Source organism: Passer domesticus, chromosome 1, assembly GCF_036417665.1.
Source record: "Passer domesticus isolate bPasDom1 chromosome 1, bPasDom1.hap1, whole genome shotgun sequence".
Classification (NCBI taxonomy): Eukaryota; Metazoa; Chordata; class Aves; order Passeriformes; family Passeridae; genus Passer; species Passer domesticus.
Genome location: NC_087474.1, coordinates 50,732,326 through 50,757,270, shown reverse-complemented (window position 1 = coordinate 50,757,270; position 24,945 = coordinate 50,732,326). Strand labels below are relative to the sequence as shown.

Here is a 24,945-nt window from a genome sequence, read left to right as displayed (position 1 = left end):
TAAGAACTAAGCCTGCAATGCTCTTCCTCCTCAGATTGAGATTAAGATATTTAATTCACTTCAAAAACCTTACTGTAAGCATTTGGTATTTGCAGAAGGCACAATGGTACTTCTGTTACAGACTTAAAAGCACTTCATACTGGGACATTTGATACTGGTATTACAGTAAAACTGAAGTTTCTTCAGTACATTAACTTGCTTCCATATAAAAAGGTTCAATTATTATCATTGAGAAATCTTTAACAGAACCTACATATGTTGCAAACTAGGACAGAAAAATGAGATTAGTTAATCTTGGTGCTATCACCTTGTCATACAGTTATACTATGTGCAACTCAGTACTGTATTTCCTTTTGGCAGGACAGGAAAAATAGCTTAGTATTGGAATAAAATACTTTGTAAAAGTAGCCTGAACTAACCACATCAGCAGCAGCAGTTTCTTTACATTCATTTCGGTTTGTGGTTGTACTGAGTGGCTGCTCATGCATCTTCTGATTAAGTAGTGTGATTTACCAGAATGAAGTACTCTATTACTGCAAGTAATTTTGATTCAGTCTCAAGTGACTTTTATTTCAAATTTGTTTTTCATTCAATACACAAAATCAGTGCCTGCTTATATCTTGCAGCAGCTTTACTGTCTTAATTCAGTGAAATTTTGTAGTAAAATCGGATCAGAAAAGGCAGCTGTCGCTGATCTTATGTCTTGATAGCCATTGTCCACAGCAAAGGTTTGTCTGTCTCGATAGTCACAATCCCAGAGTTGTCATAGGTGTTGGAAGTACTGACGAGTGTTCCAAACTTTAGCACCTGGTTAGCTGTGAAAAGTAAGGGAGAGACTGAGTGGTTCTCTAAAGCAATAAAAGGACATCAGTGCGTTTGATTTGAAAGATCACTGCTCCCACAAAGAACAAAAAAGTAGCTGAATAAATTTTACCTGGATAAACATTACCTAGTTAGAAGGCTTGTATAAGATTTTTCAATGACCTGAAGAGGCAATAAATTAACCCCTAAATTAACAGTTTGAGTTGACAGCAGGTTATTACAAAAGCAGTGTGTTGAATAATCCTCAGAGTTTCACGTCTGGAAATCTGTATTTCATTAAAATCAGTTCAAGTAACTAGTGCTAGAAAAGGTATGTAAAGTAAAACAGAGAATCTTACTGTAGTTCCAAACTTGCTTTAGCCCAGCAACAAGCCTATAATCTTTTAAAACATGAACAGTTCTAGAACCAAGGCCAGCAGTTAAAAGTGATACTATTTAACAACTTTGAATTAAGGGACTTGCATCTTTTCTTTTATTGCATGTGAGGTACGTGTTTGTGTACATTAGAAACCAAGTGGCATTACTCGAACAAATAGCAAACCATGCAATTTAAGTTCTGCCTTTAATTTCTTCCCTTTTTGAGATAGCATTGTTTGCATGTTGCAAACATATCAACTTCCTCAAAGGCATTCTAGAATTACTCAGTTCAGTGGTAGTCCTTGTTCAGAGTAAGAACTCTAATACTATCCTTTGCTTTAGCTTGTAAAACAAGCCAAATGACAGCTCTTTCCCACTGGCAGCTCAGAAAAAAAACATTTCCATGGAGGATACAACAACAGCTGCAGCTGGGGAGGATTGTTCTGGAAGATCAAGTCTGTGTAACCTATCAGAATTGCCAAATCATTCATTGCTACCAAAGTAAAAATCTCTGGATTTGCTATTAAGTGACCTAATACAAAGGAAGATCTCCCTGTGGTCAAAAGAGTCCAAAACAACTTAGTAAGCTCTATTTTGTGATTTGCACAGGACACACATTTTCCAGTGTTGGATATGAATGCTGGCTATAGTAAATTTGGGTGTAGTGCATTACTACAATGCATGCACTGTCTGCCCCTTGCTGGAAGCTGCACAGGAGGAACTGATCTTGCCAGGCTCTACTGCTTTAAAAGGAAGGACATTTGAACAAAAGCCAGGACATGTAGTTCAGTGTCTCTTTTGCCAAATCTGTGCTTGCTCTACTTATTCCTGCTCCTATGCTTGTTACTAGCTTGAAGTGAACTGAAAAGGAGGTTTCAGCTGCTAGCTGAATTTGCTGGCATGAGAGTAACATCCGAGTTTCACTACTGCAAATGGAAGAGTCCTGCCATTTCAAGTTCAGGGGCTAGAAGCATAACTGCAATGCAGTGCAGAAATCCAGCAAAGACAAAAGGAAAAAAAAACCCCAGTACTATTGCACTATATCAATTGTGTACCTAAAATAAAGGTGCTCGATTCTGTCAGGATGCTTCTGGACACACAACAGTACCAGGCAGGCTCCTAGGCAAATGCCAGAATGGATGAGTTTGGTGTTTGCCTTTGGAAGACACAGCAGAGGCCACAGGGGCTGGGGCTTGCCAGAAAACACAGATTTCTCCATTTGCAAGTAAACAAGTCTTACAATTTAAAGCTGAGGTAACATATGGGTAGAGTTCCCTGAGTAAAAATACTCCCAAAATATTGTAGTAAGTGCTATGGTCAAGCTATGAGTGTTTCCAGTCAGTTTTAAGTAGGAAAGAAGCTTAAATACTTTAAAATATGTGCTGACACACAAATTACCTTCTTTTGGTTACTCTATATTGAAACTTGAAAGGGCTGCGGAGGAAGAACTTTTTTGATGAACTGCTGTATAAACCCAGTCATTTAGTATCATTTATTGCTTCTTGCTCAAGACTCTGAGTAATACTTAATTTTCAGAGCTTTGCATATAAAATAATGGCTCTGCAGAAGGCAAGAATTAACAACAACATGGCAGCTTAATGAAACAAAATCTAAAGCTGTATTTCTTAGTGCATAAAATCAGGTGAAAATGAGAGCCTTTTTTTTCCCTTTCAATAGAAAATTCTAGCCCACTAGATGGAGCTTTTTATCTTTATCAGGTTTTCTGCTGGGCAAGGATCATAGTGTGAAACAGTGAAATGAAAAAAATGCAAAAACTGTGAAACAGTACTGCTGATTCACGTGGCTCAAATGGACCAATTCCAAGCACTTGGTTTCACAACTAGCCAAATTTCAACTAACATAATTAAAAATGCATGTTTTCCATTCAATAAATGAACAGTAATTAATGAAAAAATCTAGGTTTGAGCCGGTAAAGGAAATAAGAGGATGTGCAAACCTACTGCTGGTAGGCAAACTTCATGCTGTGTCATGCATTCTGATGGAAGCTTACAAGGTCAAAGAAGTGGTAAGTTTTATCAGTTCACACCTGATCCATTCCCTTTTTTAAAAATGAATTTCAGTTTTATTTGTTAAGTCCTACCAAGGACTTATGTCTTGGGGAAAAAAACCCCAACCTATTACAACTCTGATTTTCACCATTGAGATTACTTTTTAAGATACAGATTCCAAAGAAAACCACCTCTTTATTTTCTACTATTTAGTAAATAGTTTTGCTATAATTGGGTACCAAATCCAATTTTAATAAAGGATTCCACACTGATTAAAAAAATTCCAAAACTCAAAACCCCTGGAAATTCTATAATTTTCTAATTAAAAGAAATCTTATTTTGGATCATTGAAAACTTTTTTTTGGACCAATAGTAGTCTCTTTAAAGACTTGATCTGGATAAACCCATAAGTGATTAACTGAAATACTCCCCAGCATTAGAAATTTTGTTTAGGGCTTTTGTTCCAATCAAAATGTGTTTACTGATAATGGATTGTTGATGAGAAAAATACCCAGCTCCTCCACTGCACCTATGCCATTTTTTCATTACTCTTTATTTACCAAGTCAGCAAGTACTTCCAATACTAAAAGCAAATCCTGTTCCTGCCTTTTTTTGGAGGGGGAGAAAAAAACCCTACCAATATCCCACCCACCCCCCATCCCACCCCCCCAACAAAATCTATCAAGAGACAGTTTTTTTATGGTGTGCCTTATGTTCTTACCAGTAACAAATTTCTGTCTGATGGATTGCAGCATACCATTTATTCAGACCTAAACATGGGCATGAGAGGACTGACTTTGATGGGGTAAGCAGAGGAATGTTTCTCTAGCAGTTTTTGTTTTGTTTAGATGGTGTTTGAATCTGCCAGGGTTTGAGAATGTTGGACATAATTTAAGAGACGAAAACTGAGGGCATGTAGGTGAACTTCCCAAAGGAGCATAATCACAAAGATCATTACTTCTTAGACATCTGTTTTGCTGACCAAATTACATGACAGAGATCTCAGTAACCACAAGACTGGCAATTTCCACTATTTTATTGCTCTTACTCTGATAATTTTAAAAAAGTATACAAATCCTAGGATGCTATATGAAAAATGTTAATCTCAGAGGTAAAATTTTGAAAATTCATGAATCTTATGGATGCAAGAACAACATTTGGAAATGTTAATGTAATGCACCTTATAGGTATTAACGTTACAGAAATAGCAAAAAAAACCCAAACCTAAAAATTTATTTTAAAATCTCATCTTATTTATCCTTCTACCACAGTAGGGAATTATTTTGGAGTGGCTGGTACATAAGCCTTGCTTGTAATCCTTGTGCTGCTGGCTTTCAGCCTGGAAACTGAGAAATAGTGTGACCTAGTTATAACTAGATTGGAGGTCATCATGTCAAGTGCTGCAAAAATACTCTCAACATCAGGTAATTCCTCTTAATGATTGTATTCATGATCTAGTAGACTTATAAGCTCATAATTTATATATATAAACTCATAATTTCTATGTTCCATTGTACTATTTAGGACACTTAAAGTTCAGTCCAGAGAAGACAGTTATCTATCTAAAAATATATATATATCAATCAAGGTTTCATGTACATCTTGGAAGCTGCACTTAAGTAGTGCTTGAGGGAGGCAGAGAAAAACTTGATCCTAAACTTGTTCAGAGAAAAAACTTCATGCTAAATTTGTCATATATGGCAAAACCAAATCGTGTCAGGGTCTCACTACTGTTACCACAGTAGCAGTATGGCTAAGGACCAAAGACTGTCATGTCAAGCATGTCCCACATAGACACTGTGATACTTATGCTATGCTGCCTTTTCTCAACTGTGTCTCAACTACTTCTTGAAATATGTAAAGTCACACCTTGCTGGTTTCCACCACTAAAAATAGAAGCTAGGAAAGAAATACAAGCAGATTGCACTGCTGGCATGGATGTGGGGAATATTAAAGTAATTAATTATTAATTAAAAGCTGTGTTATAGTGAATGTAATCCTCTTCCCCCTAGGCAAATGCTGCATCAAAATGATAGAAAATTAAGATCAATAAGCTGAAACACAAGCTAAAGTGAAATATTGAATCACCATTTGGTATCCTATTACAGTTTATCTGGAGAGGATTTCCCTGAAGTTCTGTTAGGAGCAAAAATCTGCATTTAAATGGAGATACATTAGTAATGCATGAGCTAGTACTTTGCAGGTCACCCTGTGTCTGCAGAACAGGAGCATTAATTTTGTTATTTACAAATAAAACTCCCAAGTAGATTGTAGACTGATCTTCCTTTCATTCCTAGGTTTACACTTGTGGTTAGGCTGACTTCACTGGAGTTAATCTTGATTTACACTGATGGATACAAAGGAAAAATTGGGTGCTTGATCTCTGTGCAGTGGGAACTGCAAAACTGGAAGTTGCAAATAACAGTAATTTACAATAAAACATGAACTATTTTCAATACTGATACAACAGAATTACCATAAAGTCTTGCTGAGTCTGCTGGGAGGGGCTGACTAGCCTGGTAGTCGGATATCCTAAGGGCCAAGAGGAGTTTGGAATAAGCAGAAATTGCATTTGGCATTTTTTTATAAGTGTTGTAACTTTGGGTACCTGGTTTTGTGGCACAGAACAAAGGTTTTATAATCTCAATGCATTCATACAAGCAGACTTACGAAAGCATTGAGAGGATATGGGAGGAAGAGGGGCTAGCAGGCAGGGCCAGGTGGCTTTTCCACTGGTTCAGGTGCTGGCAAAAACTCTTGGCCAGGGCTCTGCAGCACAGGCTGACTGGCCTCACACTGGGGGGAATTTAGGAGGTTGAAACAAAAGTTTAAAAGCTGTCAAATCTTCATGATTTCATTTAAAAAGAGAAAAAAAAATATTAACAGAACCGTGTCTTTTATCCTGGATAGAAACCACCCATGCAGAGAGAGCCTTCAGAAATGCAAATGAATGTCAGAAGTTTTCAAATTTGTTTCCAGCACACTTTTCTTTTTCCACATATTTTTTTCCAGCTTTGTAATAATGGTGGTACTGCAAGAATAGCTCAAAGTCTTCCCGTCACATCACCTGCTTGGTGGCAATTTAAAATGATTAGCTGATAAAAATGATGCTAAGAAAGACTGCTTCCTACACTAAGGTCTCTGCTGCTACCACTGCTTCACCAAGATCAACAAGAATCATTAACTGTCATTAACTGTTCTACAGCTATTAGAAGCATTTCAGCACTACCAACAAAATGTTCTTCTGTTCAAAATCACATTAGCATCTTAATTAAAGGGGCCTGGAAAGTTAGACAAGGAAAATCTACATACTGTTTTCAGTAGTGCTTTTCTGGTCTAGACGTTATGATAAAGTTGTAACAGGAGTGTTACCATAATGTAAGTCAGAGAAATAGCTGTCTGGAAGACTCTTTCACTAAGCTAAAGGCAAAGCCAGGCTACAAAGTAATTTTTAGAATTGAGTTTAGCCAGTAAGAAGTAGGGTGTTTACTTAATTTTTGATGCTTTCCACTAAGTTTGTATGTTTCTCAAACTGTTAACAACTCTGAGGTGCTGTACAAGTGACAGGTACTATTAATAATAGTGTTAGAGCACTGAAGAAACAGCTGCAGAAATAAAATGTAGCTTCAGTTTGACAGCAGCTGCTGTAGAGATTTTGCATATAAGCTAGACAAAATAACTTGTTGCTATTTTGGTCTGTCTCTACTTCATGTTGTGAGATAAAGAACACTATTCTCATGAGAAAAAGGGCAAGAGTAATACTGAGATGCATCAGCTAATGAATTGTCTTACTGCTAACTTGTCCATAAGACACCTCATAGCACACATCATCCTATTACACTGTCATCTTTAGAGGCATTACTTAGTCACACAAAGCTGAGGATGGCAATCTGGTGCAACACTGAAACCTGAGATTAGCTAAAAACAATGGTGTTCTGTCACAGCATTTAGGTCTGAAGCTCTGGTTTGACATGACAGCAAAGAACCTAAAAATACTTGCTATTTTGAAAGCTGCTACACTGTCAAGTTGATATGATGCATGTAGCAGTAAAATCTACTGAATTTGTTAGAGAAAGGTATCCAAATGATCCTGGCAATTGACCGCAGACAGTGTTGCAGAAAGGAGTGAAACTCCCCCTACATTCCTCATGACTGGGCTGTTAGAGACAGGGAAGAGAGATGGGAAGAGGAAGGAGAGGGAATATTCCTCACCCAAATCTCAGGTCTATGTGAGACATCTATCTACTCAAGCTTTGAACAACATAGGACCAGAAAATTGTTTCAGCACAACCAGATCCAGGACTGACCAAGATCAACAATTCACCTCTAGCTACAGTAGTTTTCCAGTGCTTGATATGAAAATTAAAAAAAACCCTCTCACAAACCCCTATATATCCTTCAACAGGTTTTAACGTGTGATATTAGGTAACCAGAACACAATGTTAATTATTTTTCTTTTCTATTCTTTGGACTCCTTTTAAATCCTGTCATATTTAGATAACTGTATTTGCAAGAAGAAATAATAAATGAGGATTTTACAAAACAAGTTTTTCAGCTTCTGTATGCATACTATTGTTCCCATCATTTGCAAAAATGTGCAGACACAATGATTATTTCTGTATCCATCAAACTGGGCCTGTAGGTGAAATATTGGTATATGGATATTTGCTCAATAAATACCTATACATGTTGTGTGAAATGGGGATCTCATTCAATCACTTCACAGAGGAGAAGAGCATTTGCAATGCCATAAATATTTCACAACAGTCTTGGCCAACTGCTTATATCCCCTACCACTGTGTAGGATAAGTCCCCAGCAAGTCTCCCAAGAATTTAGCACTTCTCTGCTTTCTGTGATGGGGATATGATTTTCCTAAGGGAATTGATCTAAAGCCAGATCCTAGCCAGCCCTGAAAAACAAATTTAAGAAGGCTGTCTTCTTATTGCTGCTGCCAGCACTAGCTCAGCATCATATCCAGAATCCTGTTCTGCTGCACACATTGCTCCATCACTGGGCTTCAGTGCCAAAATTAAATTAAATATGATTTGACAAAGCTCTGTAAAGTTTCAGTCCTTAACTCCTACATGCAAAGTTACAATGGCAAAGATCAAAAATAGACCTTCTGAACTCTGGGAGGGTGTATTGGGTTTGCGTGGCCAGCTTTTGGTAGCAGGAGGCTACAGTGGTCACTTCTCAGTGAGAAGCTGCTGGAAGCTTCCCCCATGTCTAACAGGGCCAACCTCACCCAGCTCCAGAACAGATGCACTGCTGGCCAAGGCTGAGCCAACCAGAAATTACGGTAACACCTCTGTATCCACGTATTTCAGACAGGTTAAAAAAGGTTATTGCACACAGGTATAATTGTGGTTGGAGAGGAATGAGAATGTGTGAGAGGAACAACTTCAAAGACAGCAAGGTCAGTGAAGAATGAGAGGGAGGAGGTACTTCAGGAGGTATCTGAGATTCCTCTGCAGGCCATGGTGCAGACCATGGTGAGGCAGCTGTACCCCTGTATGGATATACAGAGATCCATCTGCAGCCTGTGGATGAGTCCCGTGCCAGAGCAGGTAGATGATGAAAACAGGCTGTGAAGCTGGGGTAAGCCCATGCTGGAACAGGCTCCTGGCAAGGATCTGTGGACCCATGGAGAGGGGAGCCCATGCTGGAGCAGGTTTCCTGGTAAGGCTTGTGACTCCTCTGTGGGGGACCCATGCTGGAGCAGCATGTCCTTGAAGAGGGTGGACAGGGACCCATGCTAGGGCAGTTTGTGAGGAAATGTAGCCTGTGGGATGGACTCCTGGAGAAGTTCATAGAGGATTGTCTCTGTGGGAAGGACCCCGTTCTGGAGCAGGAGAAGGACTTTGCCAGAGCAGTGGCAGAAACAGGTTGTGATGAACCAACCATAAGCACCATTCCCTGTCTCCCTGTGCTGCTAGTAGGGATGAGGTAGAGCCGGAGAAGGAGGGAGAGGTGGGGGGAAAACAGTGTTTTTGCAATTTATTTCTCAATATCTTGCTCTGATATTTTTAGTAATAAACTAAATTAATATCCCCAAGTTCAGTCTGTTGTGCCCATGACAGTAATCAGTGAGTGTTATCTCCTGGTCCTTATTTAATTTGATGAACCTTTTACTATATTTTCTCTCTCCTGTCCAGTTTTGGATGGGAGTAATAGAAAGGCTTTAGTAGGCACTTGGCATCCAGCCAGGGTCAACCCACCACAGAGGTGTGCAACACATGGCATATTTAAACCCTTCCCCTGCCAAGTCCAGCTCCCACCAGAACTGACCTAGTTCACAGCTGTTCCATTCAGACTCCTGGGTGGCCCCCAGGAGCCCCACGCTCTCTTGACCACCAAGAGTTACTTGCTCCAAGACCTCAGTCAAGCTGCCAGACCAGAGAGACTATTGAACTGTGCCAGAATGGTGGATCTGGTGCTCAAAGAGCTCCTCTGACAACAAAGAAGCAAAACAGCTGCCTTCACCTCTGAGCAATGGTCAAGGTGCAAAAAAAGACACATGCCCTGCCACACTGAATCCCAGGACAGCTGTTTGCATTATGGCTTGCTCAGGGCAAGGGCATCACCAGGCTTGAAAGCAAGCTGCAGCCACTCTGAGCTGCTAGCACAAATAACAAACTTCAATCAAATTAAATCCCTGACAAACAATTTTATTATGCAAGCTTTAACAGCGAATGGCACCATTTCCTAGCAGAGTTTTATGTAAATATGGTATTATATTTACACAAAAAATGAAGAGAACGAACTGGAATATTCATCCTTATGCACAAAAGGCACCCTTAATAAAGCAGCTGTGCTTTTGTCTAAAATATTTCTCTGGAAGGGGGTAATTATTATTTAAAAAAAACCCACACTGATCTGCTCCTGACAGCTCACAAGGTACATGTTCATCTACTTGCTCTCCCTGACAGCTGATCTATTCTAGGCACACATAACTAACTAATAAAGACTATTATACTTCTGATAGAAAAGTAATTCCATTTATCTTTACCCTTCCTAGCAGTACTGCTTCCTTTCAGTGTTGGGGAGGGATGCTGTGTGAGGTTTCTAAAGTGTGGTTATTTTCACCCCTACTATTGCTGTGCTTTATTTAGAATTTTAGATTTCTCTGCTTTCTTGAGAAAAAACAATTTGACACAGATAGCATCACCCTGAGGAAGAAGTGAAAGCAATTATTTCTGTTACAAAATGTCCTCCTGGATCAGCATGTGAACAACTAAGCTTTTTGATTTTTCATTTTATTACTTTGTCTTTCTGTTAACAAATAATTAATATGATTACTAGCACCCTACGTACCTCTAATGCCTATATGATTTCAATTACAAAGCCATTACTGCTGGTTATTAATTCTATTCCATTTATCTTCAAACTAGCATCTTAAACTCACAACATTTGTTGACATTCATGGAACTGCAGCTCCTCCAAACTTGTTCACCAGATTCCAGCACTGTTTATGTGTTGCAACCGAGACAGAACATGAGATTCAACAGGAGACTGCAAGGTACACTGTTTATAGTTCAGAGGCACTCAATTGGATTAGATGGCTCTCCATGTCCTCCAAAAGATAAAGGATTGCTTTTGAAACGGTTCTGCCTATTGCATCTTTCTATCTCCCTTCTTTCTAAGCTTTAAAGTCAGCTTTTCAGACAAAAAAACCCTAAAAACCAACAAAAATGTAACTTATGACACAGCACAGCCTATTTTAGCTAGTATTACCCACTTCTTCCACTTCATCCACCATTAGAGCCTTTTGCTTCAGGAAGGCCATGGGAGGGGTATCTGCCATGTATATGAATTAGTAAGTCATTGCATTGGTTCATTTAGTGTTCCTGGCTGTTTGCTTTTACAGTGGGCTTTTTTCATGGATGCAAGTTTAAGATTTGTTATCAATGATGCTGAATACAAACAGCACCTATATAATGTTTGTCCGAAAATGAAAAACGATATTTGTCATTAGAGGCAAGTCCTAAGTCATTGATTGTCACAAACTTCATTCAAGTGGAAAACTTGCTACTGAGAATCTGTTAGCTGGCTGTGCACTCTTGAAAAATATCTGATTGATTTCCAGGAATGATTTCCAATATGAGCAGTGCTCTTCATATTGGTGTGCTTCCTCCTCCTGACCTGAAAAGCCTTTTTAGCCCTGTCCCTCACCCTCTTCTCCCCTCTGCAAATTGGCTCAGCTACCCATTCCAATACATTCAGAAACATGCCATGCTTTTCCAGGCCCTCTGCAAGGATTCCGTGGCTTGGGGAATCTTTTCTTTGGCTTTCTCTTCTCTAGAGAGGAGTGCCTCAACAGGCTGTAGCAAGCTTTCTGCCCAGGCTGAGAGGAAGGAAATACTTCTGCATTAATCAACAGTGCCGTGTCAGGCACTGCCCAGGCCAGGTGGTGTAAGCCCTTCGACCTAAAAGGCAGAGGCTGAATGCACCACTAAATTAACGTAGTGCTACACGGTGCAAGTCAAAGACATTAACGTTTTAAGAGTGCAATTGATTATATGTAGCTCAACTTTCAAACACACTGGTCAAGATGGATTGCAACAGTCACGCCATGGCACAGTGATGCATGTCAGCAGGCTCTCAGTTTTACTGTACAGAGGACTTGACATTGGCTTTTAACTTACCAATAAACTACACTAACACACTGCAAGAAGTGGGAAGGAAAAGGAACTACAAATCCAACAGTCACATGTAAAATAAAAGACTACACCAACTACACTACAGTTTGTCTGCTGCCAACAGCACTTGGTGTTAAAAGAACATGATGGCTGCAATTGCCAAGAAAGGACATATGTCCTCAAACAACCTATTTTTTTAGGCTCACAGAGCTTCTATAAGGTAAATCTGTCTTTAGCCTAGAATGTTCCTTATCTTACCTGAAATTACTGTCATCTTGAAACATCTGTAATTCCTCATTATCAATGTCTGGGGCATGCTGTAGGAGAAACATTCCTATCAACATCTAAGAAAGCTACATTTCTGAATTATATTTTGAACTGAAAATTGGAGTGGCGAGACACTAGAACAAGTTGTCTATAGAAGTTGTGGATGCCCCATCTCTGGAAATATTCAAGGCCAGGTTGGATGGTGTTTGGAGCAACCTGCTCTAGTGGGAGGTGTCCCTGCCCACAGCAGTGGGGTTGAAACTAGATTAACCTTAAGGTCTCTTCCAAGCCAAACTGTTCTGTGATTTTATGAAATATGATTGTATCTTATTTGACATTGTTTTTCCCATCCTAGCCATTTGTTGTACTCAATATTTTCCACCTTTTTTTTTTCTTTTTTAATTTTTTTTTTTTTTTTTTTTGGTTGGTTGGTTGTCACCGTCATATTTTCTGGAAAAATCCCTTGCCCAGGATTTCTCTCCTAGGAAGCTGAGAAGCCTCAGAGAAAAAGGAAAACAATATTATCTCATTTTCTTCTCCTGTTTTTTGCCGCTTTGGATGTGGTTTGGAGATTGTTTATCCAACATGTGAATTGTTTTTACTTATTGGCCAATTACGGCCAGCTGTGTCAGACTCTGGAAGAGAGAGTCATGGTTTTTCATTTTTATCTTTCAGCCTTCTGTCTGTATCCTTTCTGTATTCATTAGTATAGTTTAGTATAATATAGTGTAGCATTCTTTAATATAATATAATATCATATCATAAAATAATAAATTAGTCTGCTAAGAACATGGAGTCAGATTCATCATCTTCCTCCCTTCGACAGGGGTCACAGAAAATACTACAGTTGTTTTTTTTGTTTGTTTTGTAGTCACTTCACAATAAAATATGATGCATAGCAGAATTTCATTGACATAAATTATTTCACTGATTGTTTAAAGTCACTAGATGTGAAATTCTTTTTTATTTTGCAGATATGGAAAATTTTGCTGAAAACAAAATTATCTCAGAGGAAAAGCAAACTTTAAATTACTGTTACAAATTTCTTTTAGTTCTAGAAAAAAATGCTAGCAGCTTAAATTCCTCTTAAACTGACATCTTCCTTAAAAGTATTGAAAAGGATAAAAAACCAGCACTTTTTTGCTGTACTATTCTAAAAAACCTACAACACCCAGAAAACACCCCATCTCTGATGTCTACGTCATTACAAAGTAAACAGAAATACCTAACAACATAGTGACATATCTGAAGATTAATCCTCAGATATTCCAACCGGATGAGACACTTTATAATTAGCCAAATGCAGAAGCCTCAAAGCAAGTGAGCCCTACAGCTCTATTCCATCTCTTGGAAGATGTGAATATAGGCACATATTCTTCTTAATATCACAGTTTTAGAAGAATAATGTTACATATCACTACAAGACATGCAGTGATGAGGAAGTTGTAACTCTGAGATAAGCCTCAGAACGTAGATGTCTCATGCAAGCTTTGAACCCAACATCAAGCCTGATGATCTCTGAACAGATATATATATACTTCATAATTTAAGGCATGGCTACGTATCAAAAGATGTGTCTGTTCCAGAATAGGCAGCACTGCTCTTCTAGAAACAGGCAGGCTTGTTTCAAGACCATCAAAATAAAATCTCGTGCATGCCCACTACGAGGCAGCCTTCCTTAGAGCAAGGGAAGCACTTCACTGTGAAGCCCAGAATCAGGAAGAAAGTCTGAGAAGAGCTTAGAGCTTACTGGAGGGTGGGTTTAGAAAACACCAAGTTAAACACCAACATTCCCATGAAGACCTGGAGAACCTTGCAGTTCTGTACAGAACTGATGTTGATGAGCCTTGCAGCACTGAGGTAAGGACACGGCAAGAGGTTTGTCATGTCATGTGCAAGAGAGGAACCTGGATGATACAGATTTTGAAGGGCTCATTTAGAGCTACTTAAGCACAAAAGAGACCAATAAAGTATCATGTTTAAAAGCTGTGAGCAAAAATGTAGTTATACAACTTCTAATATCATTGCCAGCCAGGGAGATAAATCTCTGCTGCTCTGAAAGGGTATTCATAAATAGCCATAGCACTCTCCAGCAAAGCACAGGACCTTTAAGGAAGGCCAGAATACTGCAGGAAGCTCTTACTCAATTATACCTGAAGTGAGTCAGCCATGAAGGATGCCTTACACAAGTGTCACACGAAAACTATACTGGAAATGGACTTTGAAAACAATGCTTCAGAACAGAAAAGTCCCTCAAATCTATCATTTTGGGAGAGGGAAGGAAAACTACCAAAGATTTAACAGTAGAAAAAACATGACTTGGAAAGTTTGCCTTGCTGTAGCTGTCTAAACTCACCAAGTGCAGCTTTCTTAGCCTAACCTCTGCTGCCCACAGGTAAACACTCCTGTTAAGAAGTTTTGCTCCCTCTCTTGAATCACGGACTTCAGAAGTCAGGGGATGCTGAATGCAACACTGTAATTTGTAGAACACAGAATGGACAATATCAGTGGTGCAGTGCAATGAGCCATTTCTCCCCTCCCTGCTGTGATTAATGGTGTGGACAGGAGCTCTGCTGGTGGAGCTCACACACAATTCTGGCCCTGGAGGCATGGCCTACATAGAGCACCCTGCGTATGCTTGCATGAGAGATTGGCAGGCAGAGGCTGCTCTGGGAGCCTTTGTTATTGTCCAGTTTTCTCTTTCCTGAGCTCCTCCAGCTTGCACAATCTGTGTAGCCTCTGGGAAGGCAGCTTTAGAATTGGCTTACTTGATGGAAAAATTTGATGCATACGATGCAAAGTAATGTGACAGTGATTGACAGCTAGGGGAGAAGAGGAGGGAAAAACTGAGTTAAGTTGGGTATTGTGTGAAGAAGCAGAAGGGAGAAGGAAAAAAAGGAGTATTCCTCATCACAACAGAATGTGTACAGTGGGGGAGATAAGAGTTGCTGGGTTTTATAATAATAATCATTATTAAAGTCAGTTAAGTTGACACAAGTTTATGATGATATAAATAGTACCCCAGCGATTACTGGATGTTTTTCTTCAAAACTTAATCTTCCCAAACAGAAAATAATTAATAAGTGTAGGAGGCTGACCGTGCGCTCCCCCTTCACATTTGTGAATAGCCCATGTAATGGGAATAGAAACCCCAGGGCCTGGTCCTGTCTGCACTTCCACTGATACACTGTGCTCCTCATGTATACATTTAAGGCGAGTCAGAACTTGCCTGCCAGCTTCTCCTTTCCTTCTCCCTTACACTGTGAAGTCAGTTGTAATTTTCAGTGAATGATGCAATTACGTTGCTAGGTACCAGGCAAAAGTGCACTGATGCTTTAGTGCTTTTTGAGTTTCGGTCTGAAAACAGAAGAAAAGGTTGTAATTGATTCCATCAGCATGGTGTGGTGGTGGGTTTTTTGTTTGTTTGTTTGTTTATTTTTAATTGAAACAAAAGTTCAAATAGAGAAACTTCCACTAGAAAAATGAACTCAAAATGTGGAGTCTCTCACTTTTTTCCTTTAGGAGAGGTACATCCTATCTTAGTTTATATCTTAGTTTATCTTCAGCAGTCTGTTAGGTTCTGGACCGCTGACATGGAAAGCTGAAATCCTGGGGGAAAAGAAAAAGGGAGGGGCAGAAGTTATGACAACTTGAAGACACTTGTGGCAAAACTAGATATAGCAATTATATATCAAAGAGGAAAGGGCTTATTTGAACAAATCCCAACTGGCTCTTATTCTTAGTTATGAGTAAAAACACCATTTTCCAGAGCTCCCGAAGGCATGCTAGAAATCATTACTTGTTGCTGCTTTTTGGAAAGTTTTGCAAGTGTCTCATAAGAACATGACATGCTTGCATTCAGCCTAAGGGAACTCCCATCATCAGTAAACAGGTTATGCTGTAGTTTTCCTCCATATATGCAAACAGCTCAGTACAACAAAGTCATAGGAGATAAGGTTATGAAATTACATGCACAGTAGTTGTCTGTCTGTCAATACAGAAACCTTTTCTTCCAGAACACAAACAAATGGTTTGCATATTTTTTGTTTAAATCCCAATCTTCTACAGTTATCAGACCACATGCCACAGCACACTCACTTTGATGTAGCATTAATATCAGTATTTTAACAAGTTCTGTGTGAAATCATAATGTGCTAAAACAGCAAAACATCCCTTTAAAACCTTTTAATTGCTGAGGGGACTAATTTCAGCATCTATCTCCCTGAAAATCCTAGAACTCAAACCTCTGTAATCCAGGGTCATCTCTACAAAAGATCTGCAAGTCAAGATGGGTCATGACAGGTCAAACTTTGAATATATTTTCTGCTTTGAAAACACCTGGTGGGTATCTCTATCATTCCTTAGGGATACGGGGTTCAAATAGTACAAATCTTCAGGCCAGTTGAGTACATTCACTACCATGTTCAGGGACAACTGCAACTGCAAGACACATGCACACATCTTTAGGGTAAATTCATATCTAATTTGGACCTCGCCTACTCAGTCTACTTCACTGCTCATTTATGCAGGCTACAATTCAGAGAGAAACTAAATCATGTGCTTAACTCACGCCTATCATAGAAACCTCAGCACCCGCCCTGTGCTGTACTGAATCGAAGCCCAAAGAACTCCTTTAAAACTTCTGACCATATAATATGATGGGAAAAAGATAGAGAAATTTGCAACCTCTCAAAATAACATATGGACCCCGCAGTGTCTTTAATTCTTGATATAAAAAGCTTTACCTTTTGGCTTGCATACAGAACTTTAAACCAAAACACCTTTGCTAAGAAAGATATAGTGTTCAAAAATGACTCAGTCTTGACACTATATGGACGCCTTTATTTTTGCTGCAACTTCATTATGAAGGAGGAAAGTTCCTCAACTTGTCACATTAAGCCAAAATTGGGTTGATCTGACCCTAATGGCAATGAACTGATTCTAGGAACACGTGGAAGTCCCTTGCTACTTTTAAAGAAATAGTACAAGCAAGAGTTATCTTTTCCCCAATTTCTCAAACAAATAGCCCTTTTCTATCCATCCACTGCTAAAATGAGAGATGTATGCTTAGAAATACATCCTATGAAGTGTTTAAGACATTCTGATGGTCACAATTTATCAACATACATTACTGTACTTCACAGCAACGCTCCTGTCATAAGAAAACACCATGTGCCCTAAATTGTCTGCTGCCCTCTCCAATAATCAGCCTACTTTTTAAGATCTAGAGATTTGCTGATAAAGGACACCTCAGTGCATACAGTGAGAGAAAAAAATTGAGTTTCACACACATCACTGGAAATGTCCACACACTGCTCTATTAATCTTTAGATTGGGGTCATTTTTCTCTTGAGATGTGGTAATAGATTACTTCAAGAGAAAATGGAGAAGAGCACCCAGACAGGGGCCTACTGAATACTAAACAAGTTTGCCTCCTTCCATCTTGGTCTAACCCTAAAATATATCTAATGACCAAAGCTGCTGTTTACTCTGGACCAACCAAACTGATGCAGGAGCACATGATGTTTAGTGCCACCAGCCTGCCCCTGCATCTCCTCAAGCACCCTGTGCTGTAAGACCTGGCACTGCTCCTCTTCCCTCCCTGATTACAACACATTTTGCTGGCTCCAGCATCATCACTCACCTGCCCAAGAGCTCCTGAAATCCCATACCCAACCTGCTTTGCCGTTCTTTTTTTTTTTAATTTTCTCTGAGAATCAAAACCTACGCTCTTCTGGATAAGCACTCTGATCCCCTGTCTTTTCTCCTGTGGTGATTCAGCCCCAAAGTTACAGCATATAGCAAAGACTTTCTCTATTTAGTTCCTCAATTCCTCTGGATGAGTCCTCTGCATGGTATCAGGCATACCTATATTTAATGTTCTTTTGTTTCAGGACATTTAAAACTACATCAGGAAAAACATACAGGAAAGTGCCTGGGACTAAATTATGAAGGGAAGTGACATCATGTTCTTCAGCACCTAAAAGTCAGTCTTGATTTTTATAGTATTCTTCCCATGTGTGAAAATTATGATTACCAGCAGGATAGGAAATGCCCACTGCTGTCTTTAGAGGCACAGTTCCCATACAAAAACCAGAAATCAGTGGAATGCCCCTTGTGCAAATCACAGAATCACAGAACAGTGTGAGTTGGAAGAGCCCCAGATGGATCAATCAAGCCCAACTCCTAACTGAATGGCCCATACTGGGATTGAGCCCTTAACCTTGGCAATGATTGCATCATGCCTGCACCAAATGACCAAGAGCAAGGGTGTTGTGCCTTTACTCCTGAGAGTACAGTCCTGTATCCTTGGAGGATCCTTGCTGGATTCCTTCTCTCACTATTTCATTCTGCAGCCAAGGAGATGGTCCACCAGGGTGGAAGAAAAGCACATTGGGCTTCACCACTCCTACTCGGCTGAACTGCCTTGTGGGGCTGTGGCTCAAGGCATAAACTAAAGCAGTGCCAAGCTGCGGCATGGAATGCTGGCATCCAACCTGTCTCCTGAGATGGCTCAGGAACCCCTACACAGAGAAGGACAATTCAGTGGTTTAGTGACACCACTGCTTGGCATCTCTGCAGTTCCTCTGGTATGTTTGCACCTCCAGGGAGCCTCAAAATGAAGCTCTTCTGATCTACTTCTGCCTGCTCATGGTAACCTCAAAATGCCTCCCACTGTGTAACACAGAATGCACTGGCCATGTGGAGGTTAAAGCGCTCTATTTGGATTTTCCCTGCATCTTCCTCCTTCTAAGAAACTTGTAAAAATACAAAAAAGTTTCCCAGGACACACACCTTTTAAATGATGACAATGTCTTTAAAGTTTAGACTCTGAATGATCAGCTAGGAAAATCTATGAAAACACATTTTGAGTTTTTTAGGACAATGCAGACTGGACTTTATTGAGAGAGAAGAAAGGTACTTCTACGAGAAGCAAGTTAAAGTATTACCAGGTAGGCCCATATATAATGGGACTGTATAACACCAACTATTTCTAATATATTCTCTAATGGTCCTGCTCTGTTTCAGTCTTGAACCCCTAAATGTCACTTGTCCTGTTACAGACCCTCTTTGATAGTAATGACATCTGCTTCACACAGCCAACAAGCCCCCAGCATCACGAGACAGAGCTTTAGAAGGGGAGATGCTCTCACTATACTTAAACACAAACAACACAAACTTCTGCTTCTCCACATTCTGAGAACATCACCCCAATTTCACAGCAAGGATGACTTGCTCAGTCTTGCTGTTTAGATGCTACACACACCTTATTTTGCATAACCTTCCCCTCCTTTTCATGGCTTGTGCCAGTCTCATAATTTCATGGAGGAAAAAGAACTTTGCTTCTTGGGAGAAGCTGCACAAATGAATAATAGAAGTCCATACTGTAAGCACCTTCCAAAAATAGACGCTGAGAAAGATCCAGCACACACTGGTTGTAGTTGGATGCTAAACCATAGGCAAAGCAGTGTTTGGCTGGCAGCAGTGGTGTTGAGTGTCTGCACACAAACCTTTGAGCATCACCTTTGACAGGTTTTTTTTACATTAAGTGGGTCATAATTTTTGTTCCCAAGTTACTGTGCAGAGGGAAAGAAAAAATCACTGGGGCATCCAGTGACATTATGGGGAATAGGATGAAGCTAAAATGACAGTGCTTATTTCTTCATTAAAGGAAAGCATCTGCCACTTTTTTAATATTCCAGTATGCCCTGCTCCCAGAGAACTGAGAAGGCAACAATGATTAAAGGCAGCTCCGACTGGGAAAATGTATGTTACACTGACCTCAAAAGTGTAATTCAAAATTTATGCTGCTGAATGGTCTACACTCTAATCTGAGGAACCATCTGTGTAGACGTAGGTACAGTACATACACAGTCTCAGGAGAAGCACCCCTGACTTACTGTCAGCATGACAGGGAACAAAACATGGCGGTCCACTGCCAAGCCCTCCTGCCTAAAAAAAAAAAAAAAATGAGTGAAGCTTATGACCCAGGAGGTAAAAGGTTACTGAACCTGGTCCTCAGAGAGGCCACTGCCCTGACCCATCAGCTGTAATTGCTCAAAGAAGCCACCACAGGCTGCTCAGGGTCGTTTTGCTGTAAATAGGCAGCTGTGAACACAGGAGACTACAGTGGCTTCCTGCCAAAATCTGCATTTTAATAACTTTGTAATTGCATATTTTTGCAATCTGTTGACTCTGACTTATTTTAAGAACATTCAAAGAGTAAAACAGTATCACCACCAGATTTTCTGGTACTTTAAATTTCACAATGAAGTTTGCATCAGCTCAGTAATTACTGTGAATAATTCATAATAAAGGTTATAATGATGTGACACATTCTAGTGAATCTCTGAAATTTAGGATGTTGAAGTGATAAAAACAAAATACAAATTAAATTCAATAGTAAATATTAGAAGAAAAATAATTAAATTCCATAATTAAAAAAACAGATTGCAAATCCAGCCTAGGTGATGGTGTTGCTATCAAGCTTATGTAATTTCATTAGAAGTGATTTGCTTTAGAAGTGAAAAATAATTTTAGCAAAAATGACTGTGATCCTGCAAATGCCACCAACCACAGGCATAACCATGCATGTGAATAGTCTAATGTACAATGGGACCACTTGTGTGAAATTGTTTGCAAGACTGAGGCTCCAGTCAGAATTTGCACAACAAAACACTTAAAAAAATTATCCATCTTAATAAAAATAATGTGGAATGAAATCCACTTTTACTTGGTTGTGCATTTCAGATTAGTGCTATGAACAATATATTGCGTACAGGATATGGAAGAAGTTTCAAATTATCCAAGTCCCTTTGCTTAAAGAAACAGAGTCAAACATGTTTTGGCTCATCTTAGCTCACTATACCCTTTCCATCCAATATTCTGAAACCATGATCTCTACAGCAGACTTCCAGGGAGGGCCACAAGATACCTAGATGCAGTATTTCTTTCATGTACTTACAGGCTGAAATCAAAATTAAATCTGTAGCTTCCAAGACTAGAAGATACGTAAGGAACCACCTCATAATAAAGCAGACAAGTAATTATAACTTAGAGTGTACATCTCCAAAGGTTGATCAGGCTGAATAGGCTCTGACTGGTTCCTTTTCTTCCCTAATCCTGAAAAGTAATGACAAAAGCCCTCAGTGAGCAGGTCATTTTGCCCCAGTATACCCTGGGAAGGACAGTGAAAGGCTGCCAGAGCTATGATTGAAGGTTTAGCTACACCAGTTCAGCCCAAGAGGTGCTGGGTTTTTTGTTGTCATCCTTCCCTCCGCCCCTGAGTTGTCATTCCTTGTCATTAGAGCTTATTTCCTCAGTGAAGGTGTGTTTGCTAGCAAGAGAGGGAAAGTGCTGGGTGACAGATCCTGACAGATCCTGACAGATTTGCCACATATAATGATATACATGTGATTTTCATTCTGATTTGCAAAAGGAAATGCCATGTTTTTACCCAATTCTGAATGTAAAAATGCAAGGATTTTTTTTTTACCCTGAATATTTAGCAATATTTTTCTTGAAGGCTTGTTGCAATTATTTCTCTGTTTTCTCATTAATTTTCTTCCATAGCCATGTACCTCAGCTCTCCAGCTGAAACAGTATCATGTAGCCCCAATTAATACACCAGATTTTACCAAGAACGATTCAGAGAGAATAAACTAGAGTTGCAAGTATTTAACACTGGTCACTAAATACAGAAGAATATACATAAGATCCTAGAAGGATGGCAGCCATCGTAGATGAGACAGATTTAGGATAGATGTGGAGTGCTAACTCCCCCCACCTCCTAATGCCACAACTTGTCTAGTAGCAAGGGAAACAAGTTGTTTCATCCCCTTGTCAGCCGCAAGAAGCAACCTGAAGAGCTTTATTCACTTAGAAATGTAAAGTAATACACAGTGAAAGACCATACTTGAAACGTTCTCCATCACTCATGCACTATGAAACCTTCATCGCCAGGCAGCAACCGCAACACTTTCTACCAGAGGCCTCCAGTGGCTGCTTCAAGCCTCAGCAATGCCATGGAGGAAAGTAACACTAAATGTTACTTCTTTATTGGTGGGTGGGAGGGATGGGAATGTAACAAATGACCCCTGACATAAGGCATTTCATGGAGAATTGACCAGTTGGGATTAATGGCCCTTGGCTGAATCTGGGCTATAAAATTTTTCAGCCAGCCATTAATTTTCAGGAAATGTTCTATCCCTCAGCCATTATTACTTAAATAAAAACATATATTGTATATATGGTCAAATCAAATTACTGCTAGAATTTTGTCAAGCACAGATAAGGGTGTAAATTTACTGTGTTATTAAAGCTTTTCCTTTTATGCACAAATAACTATAGTTTGGTAGTGGAAATGACTCTTATACATGCTCAGGAAAAACACCCTTGCTTTGTCCTTGTGTAAAGTGATCACGGGATTAGGAACTGGGATAACTAATCTAAAAAAAATCATCATCAATTACCTCAATTTTTCTGTAATGATCATGAAGAAAAGCAGTGTACATATACTCACAGATGTTCACTGTAATTACACTCGATATGTATATTTATCATGCAAAAATATATACAGTACATCAAACACATGTAAGGTGGCGTGGCATTTTTGCAGTGAATTTGGACTGAATATATTAATTATGCACATGAAATCTGTAATTGCATAGTGCAGATCTTCCTAAAGAAAGGCTAATAAAATTTTCCTACCACACATATACTCCCTGGTTTTTGCTGCACACTGCAGGAGCAGCAATTTATGAAAAGGAATTTAGCAAAATTTTATGGAAGCTATTGCTTGCAAGACTGAGTCCGTACTTCAGCTGACATCGGTGAGGCCATACAATGATTTGAGAAGGAAGAAGACTATCACCAATAAAATTTCAGAAGCCTTTATAAATGACTGAAAATAGATTTTCTGTACAAGTGCCTTGACTTGAAAATGTCATGGTAAGGTCTGGACCCATGACAGGTATACAGTCCAGTATAGCTAGTATTAATGTATTATTTTACCAATAGAGAGAAGGAATTTATAAGCTTACAAAGTATCTATGTATCAAGGATGATCCACAGATACATGATTTTAAAATCTTGAATACTTTTTATGTATACAGAAGTGATGTTCTCGTCTGGAGATGTTTTACCTTTATGAGCTGCTCTGTTTTCCTCCCAGCGAGCCTGGCACAGTGTGCCTCAGGCTGCATCCTTGGGGGTGGCCTCACCGAGGATACAAGAGAGAGTGGATTGGTTTTGAGGTGACAAAGCTACGAAAGGAGTGGTGAAGTTCCAGTCACCCCAGCAGCAATGGGGGACTAATGCCATTCCCTGTCTTTCAGGAGCAGCAGGGCTGGACATCCAGCCCCGTGGGGTCCCTCAGCACCTGAGGCTGACAGGACCTCTGTGGTGCATGCCAGTCACCCCAACACCCCTGATGGGAGCTACTGGGATCTGCACTATTTTTACAATGCCACTTGCAGAAAATGAAGGACATTCTAAATCCATACCATGGAAGGACAAATACCAATCTTATTTATTCTGGAATGTGCATTACTTTATGTCAGTTTTTGGGCATGCAGTGCCTGGCTCCTGCCCCTCACCTCTCTGCATCAGTGCTGAGCTCCCTGGCACCCTTAATACGGTGACCTTGAGGTGCTCTGAGTATTGCATTTGCAGGGATCCCTGTGGCAGGGGGAAATGATGCATCTGACTCCATGTTCTCAGAAGGCTACTTGATTATTTTATAATACTATGTTATATTAAATAATATTATACTAAACTATACTAAAGAATACAGAAAGGATACTTCCAGAATGATAAAAAGATAATAATGAAAACTCGTGACTCTTTCCAGAGTCCCGACACAGCTTGGCGCTGATTGGCCATTGAGTCAAAATAACTCACAGCAGAATCCAATGAAACAATCACCTGTTGGTAAACATCTCCAAACACATTCCAAAGCAGCAAAACACAGGAAAAGCAAATGAGATAAGAATTATTTTCCTTTTCTCTGAGGCTTCTCAGCTTCCCAGGAGAAAAATCCTGGGTGAAGGGATTTTTCAGAGAATGCAAATGCCACACTCTGACCGTTCCTCTTGCCTCTCACACCCAGCCTTTGGTCTTCCCCTTGTCTCCTGTGAGGCCTGGCAAGCTTTTGCTTCATCCAGTTATCGCATCCAGCCACCTCACACTCCCTTCCCCACCCCAGGAAGTGCTTTGTCTTTTAGCAAAATAACAACATGAATCTTCCAAGCTACTCAGCATCTGCAGTTTGTCAAGTGAGAAGGAAGTCTGCCCAAAGCATGTGCAGCCAGGGCTGTTCTAGAAAGAGTTTCAGCTTTCCAAATAATTTGCTATTCCTACTGTCTTCCACAGTGGTCTGCCTCATGCCTTGTTAGTTCTGTAGATTGCAGAAAGACTTTCAAGCAGCATGATTTTAAATGCTTTAAAAGATGACAAAACCAGGACGGGGTCCAGTGTAATGTGAGCTTTATACTAATACAAAATCAGTGAAATAATGACTTACTGCCTCTACGCTTCATGGGAACATTTGAAACAAAGGAAAATTAAGCTTGCATGTTCTGATTCACCTTGGCCTTCTTCAGTCTTGTACTTAATGTAGTCACTGGTATGCAAACCAATTTCATCAAGTCTCAAGAGATTATTCTGCCTGGTACTAATGACTGAGCTAAAAAAATCAGGTTTGATCAGGCTCTGATGCTGAAGAGCTGCATATTCAGCTTTGAATTTGTATTTCCTGGCATTTACTGCCCATTTTCTGTGAACACATACAGCTGAAAAAAAGTGCTTTGTAAGGACACAACTCTGGACAAAATTTATTCTTAAATCCTGC

At 39.7% G+C, this 24,945-nt stretch overlaps 1 protein-coding gene across 7 annotated transcripts in view; it reads right to left on the bottom strand.

Annotated features, from left to right (window-relative positions):
• Nucleotides 1-543: 543 nt before the first annotated feature.
• Nucleotides 544-24,945, bottom strand: part of TPK1 (thiamin pyrophosphokinase 1) — a 303,903-nt gene continuing 279,501 nt past the window's right edge. For 5 of the 7 annotated variants that reach the window (XR_010362112.1, XR_010362120.1, XR_010362108.1 and 2 more), the window contains one exon: nucleotides 680-815. Coding sequence is in view for 2 of the 7 variants with exons in the window: in XM_064419477.1 (XP_064275547.1) it covers nucleotides 697-815 (119 nt within the window). In the remaining 5 variants the exon portion in view is untranslated. Of the gene's footprint in view, nucleotides 816-19,996; nucleotides 20,049-24,945 lie in introns of all 7 variants that reach the window. The other 2 variants (XM_064419485.1, XM_064419477.1) reach the window with 2 other exon arrangements.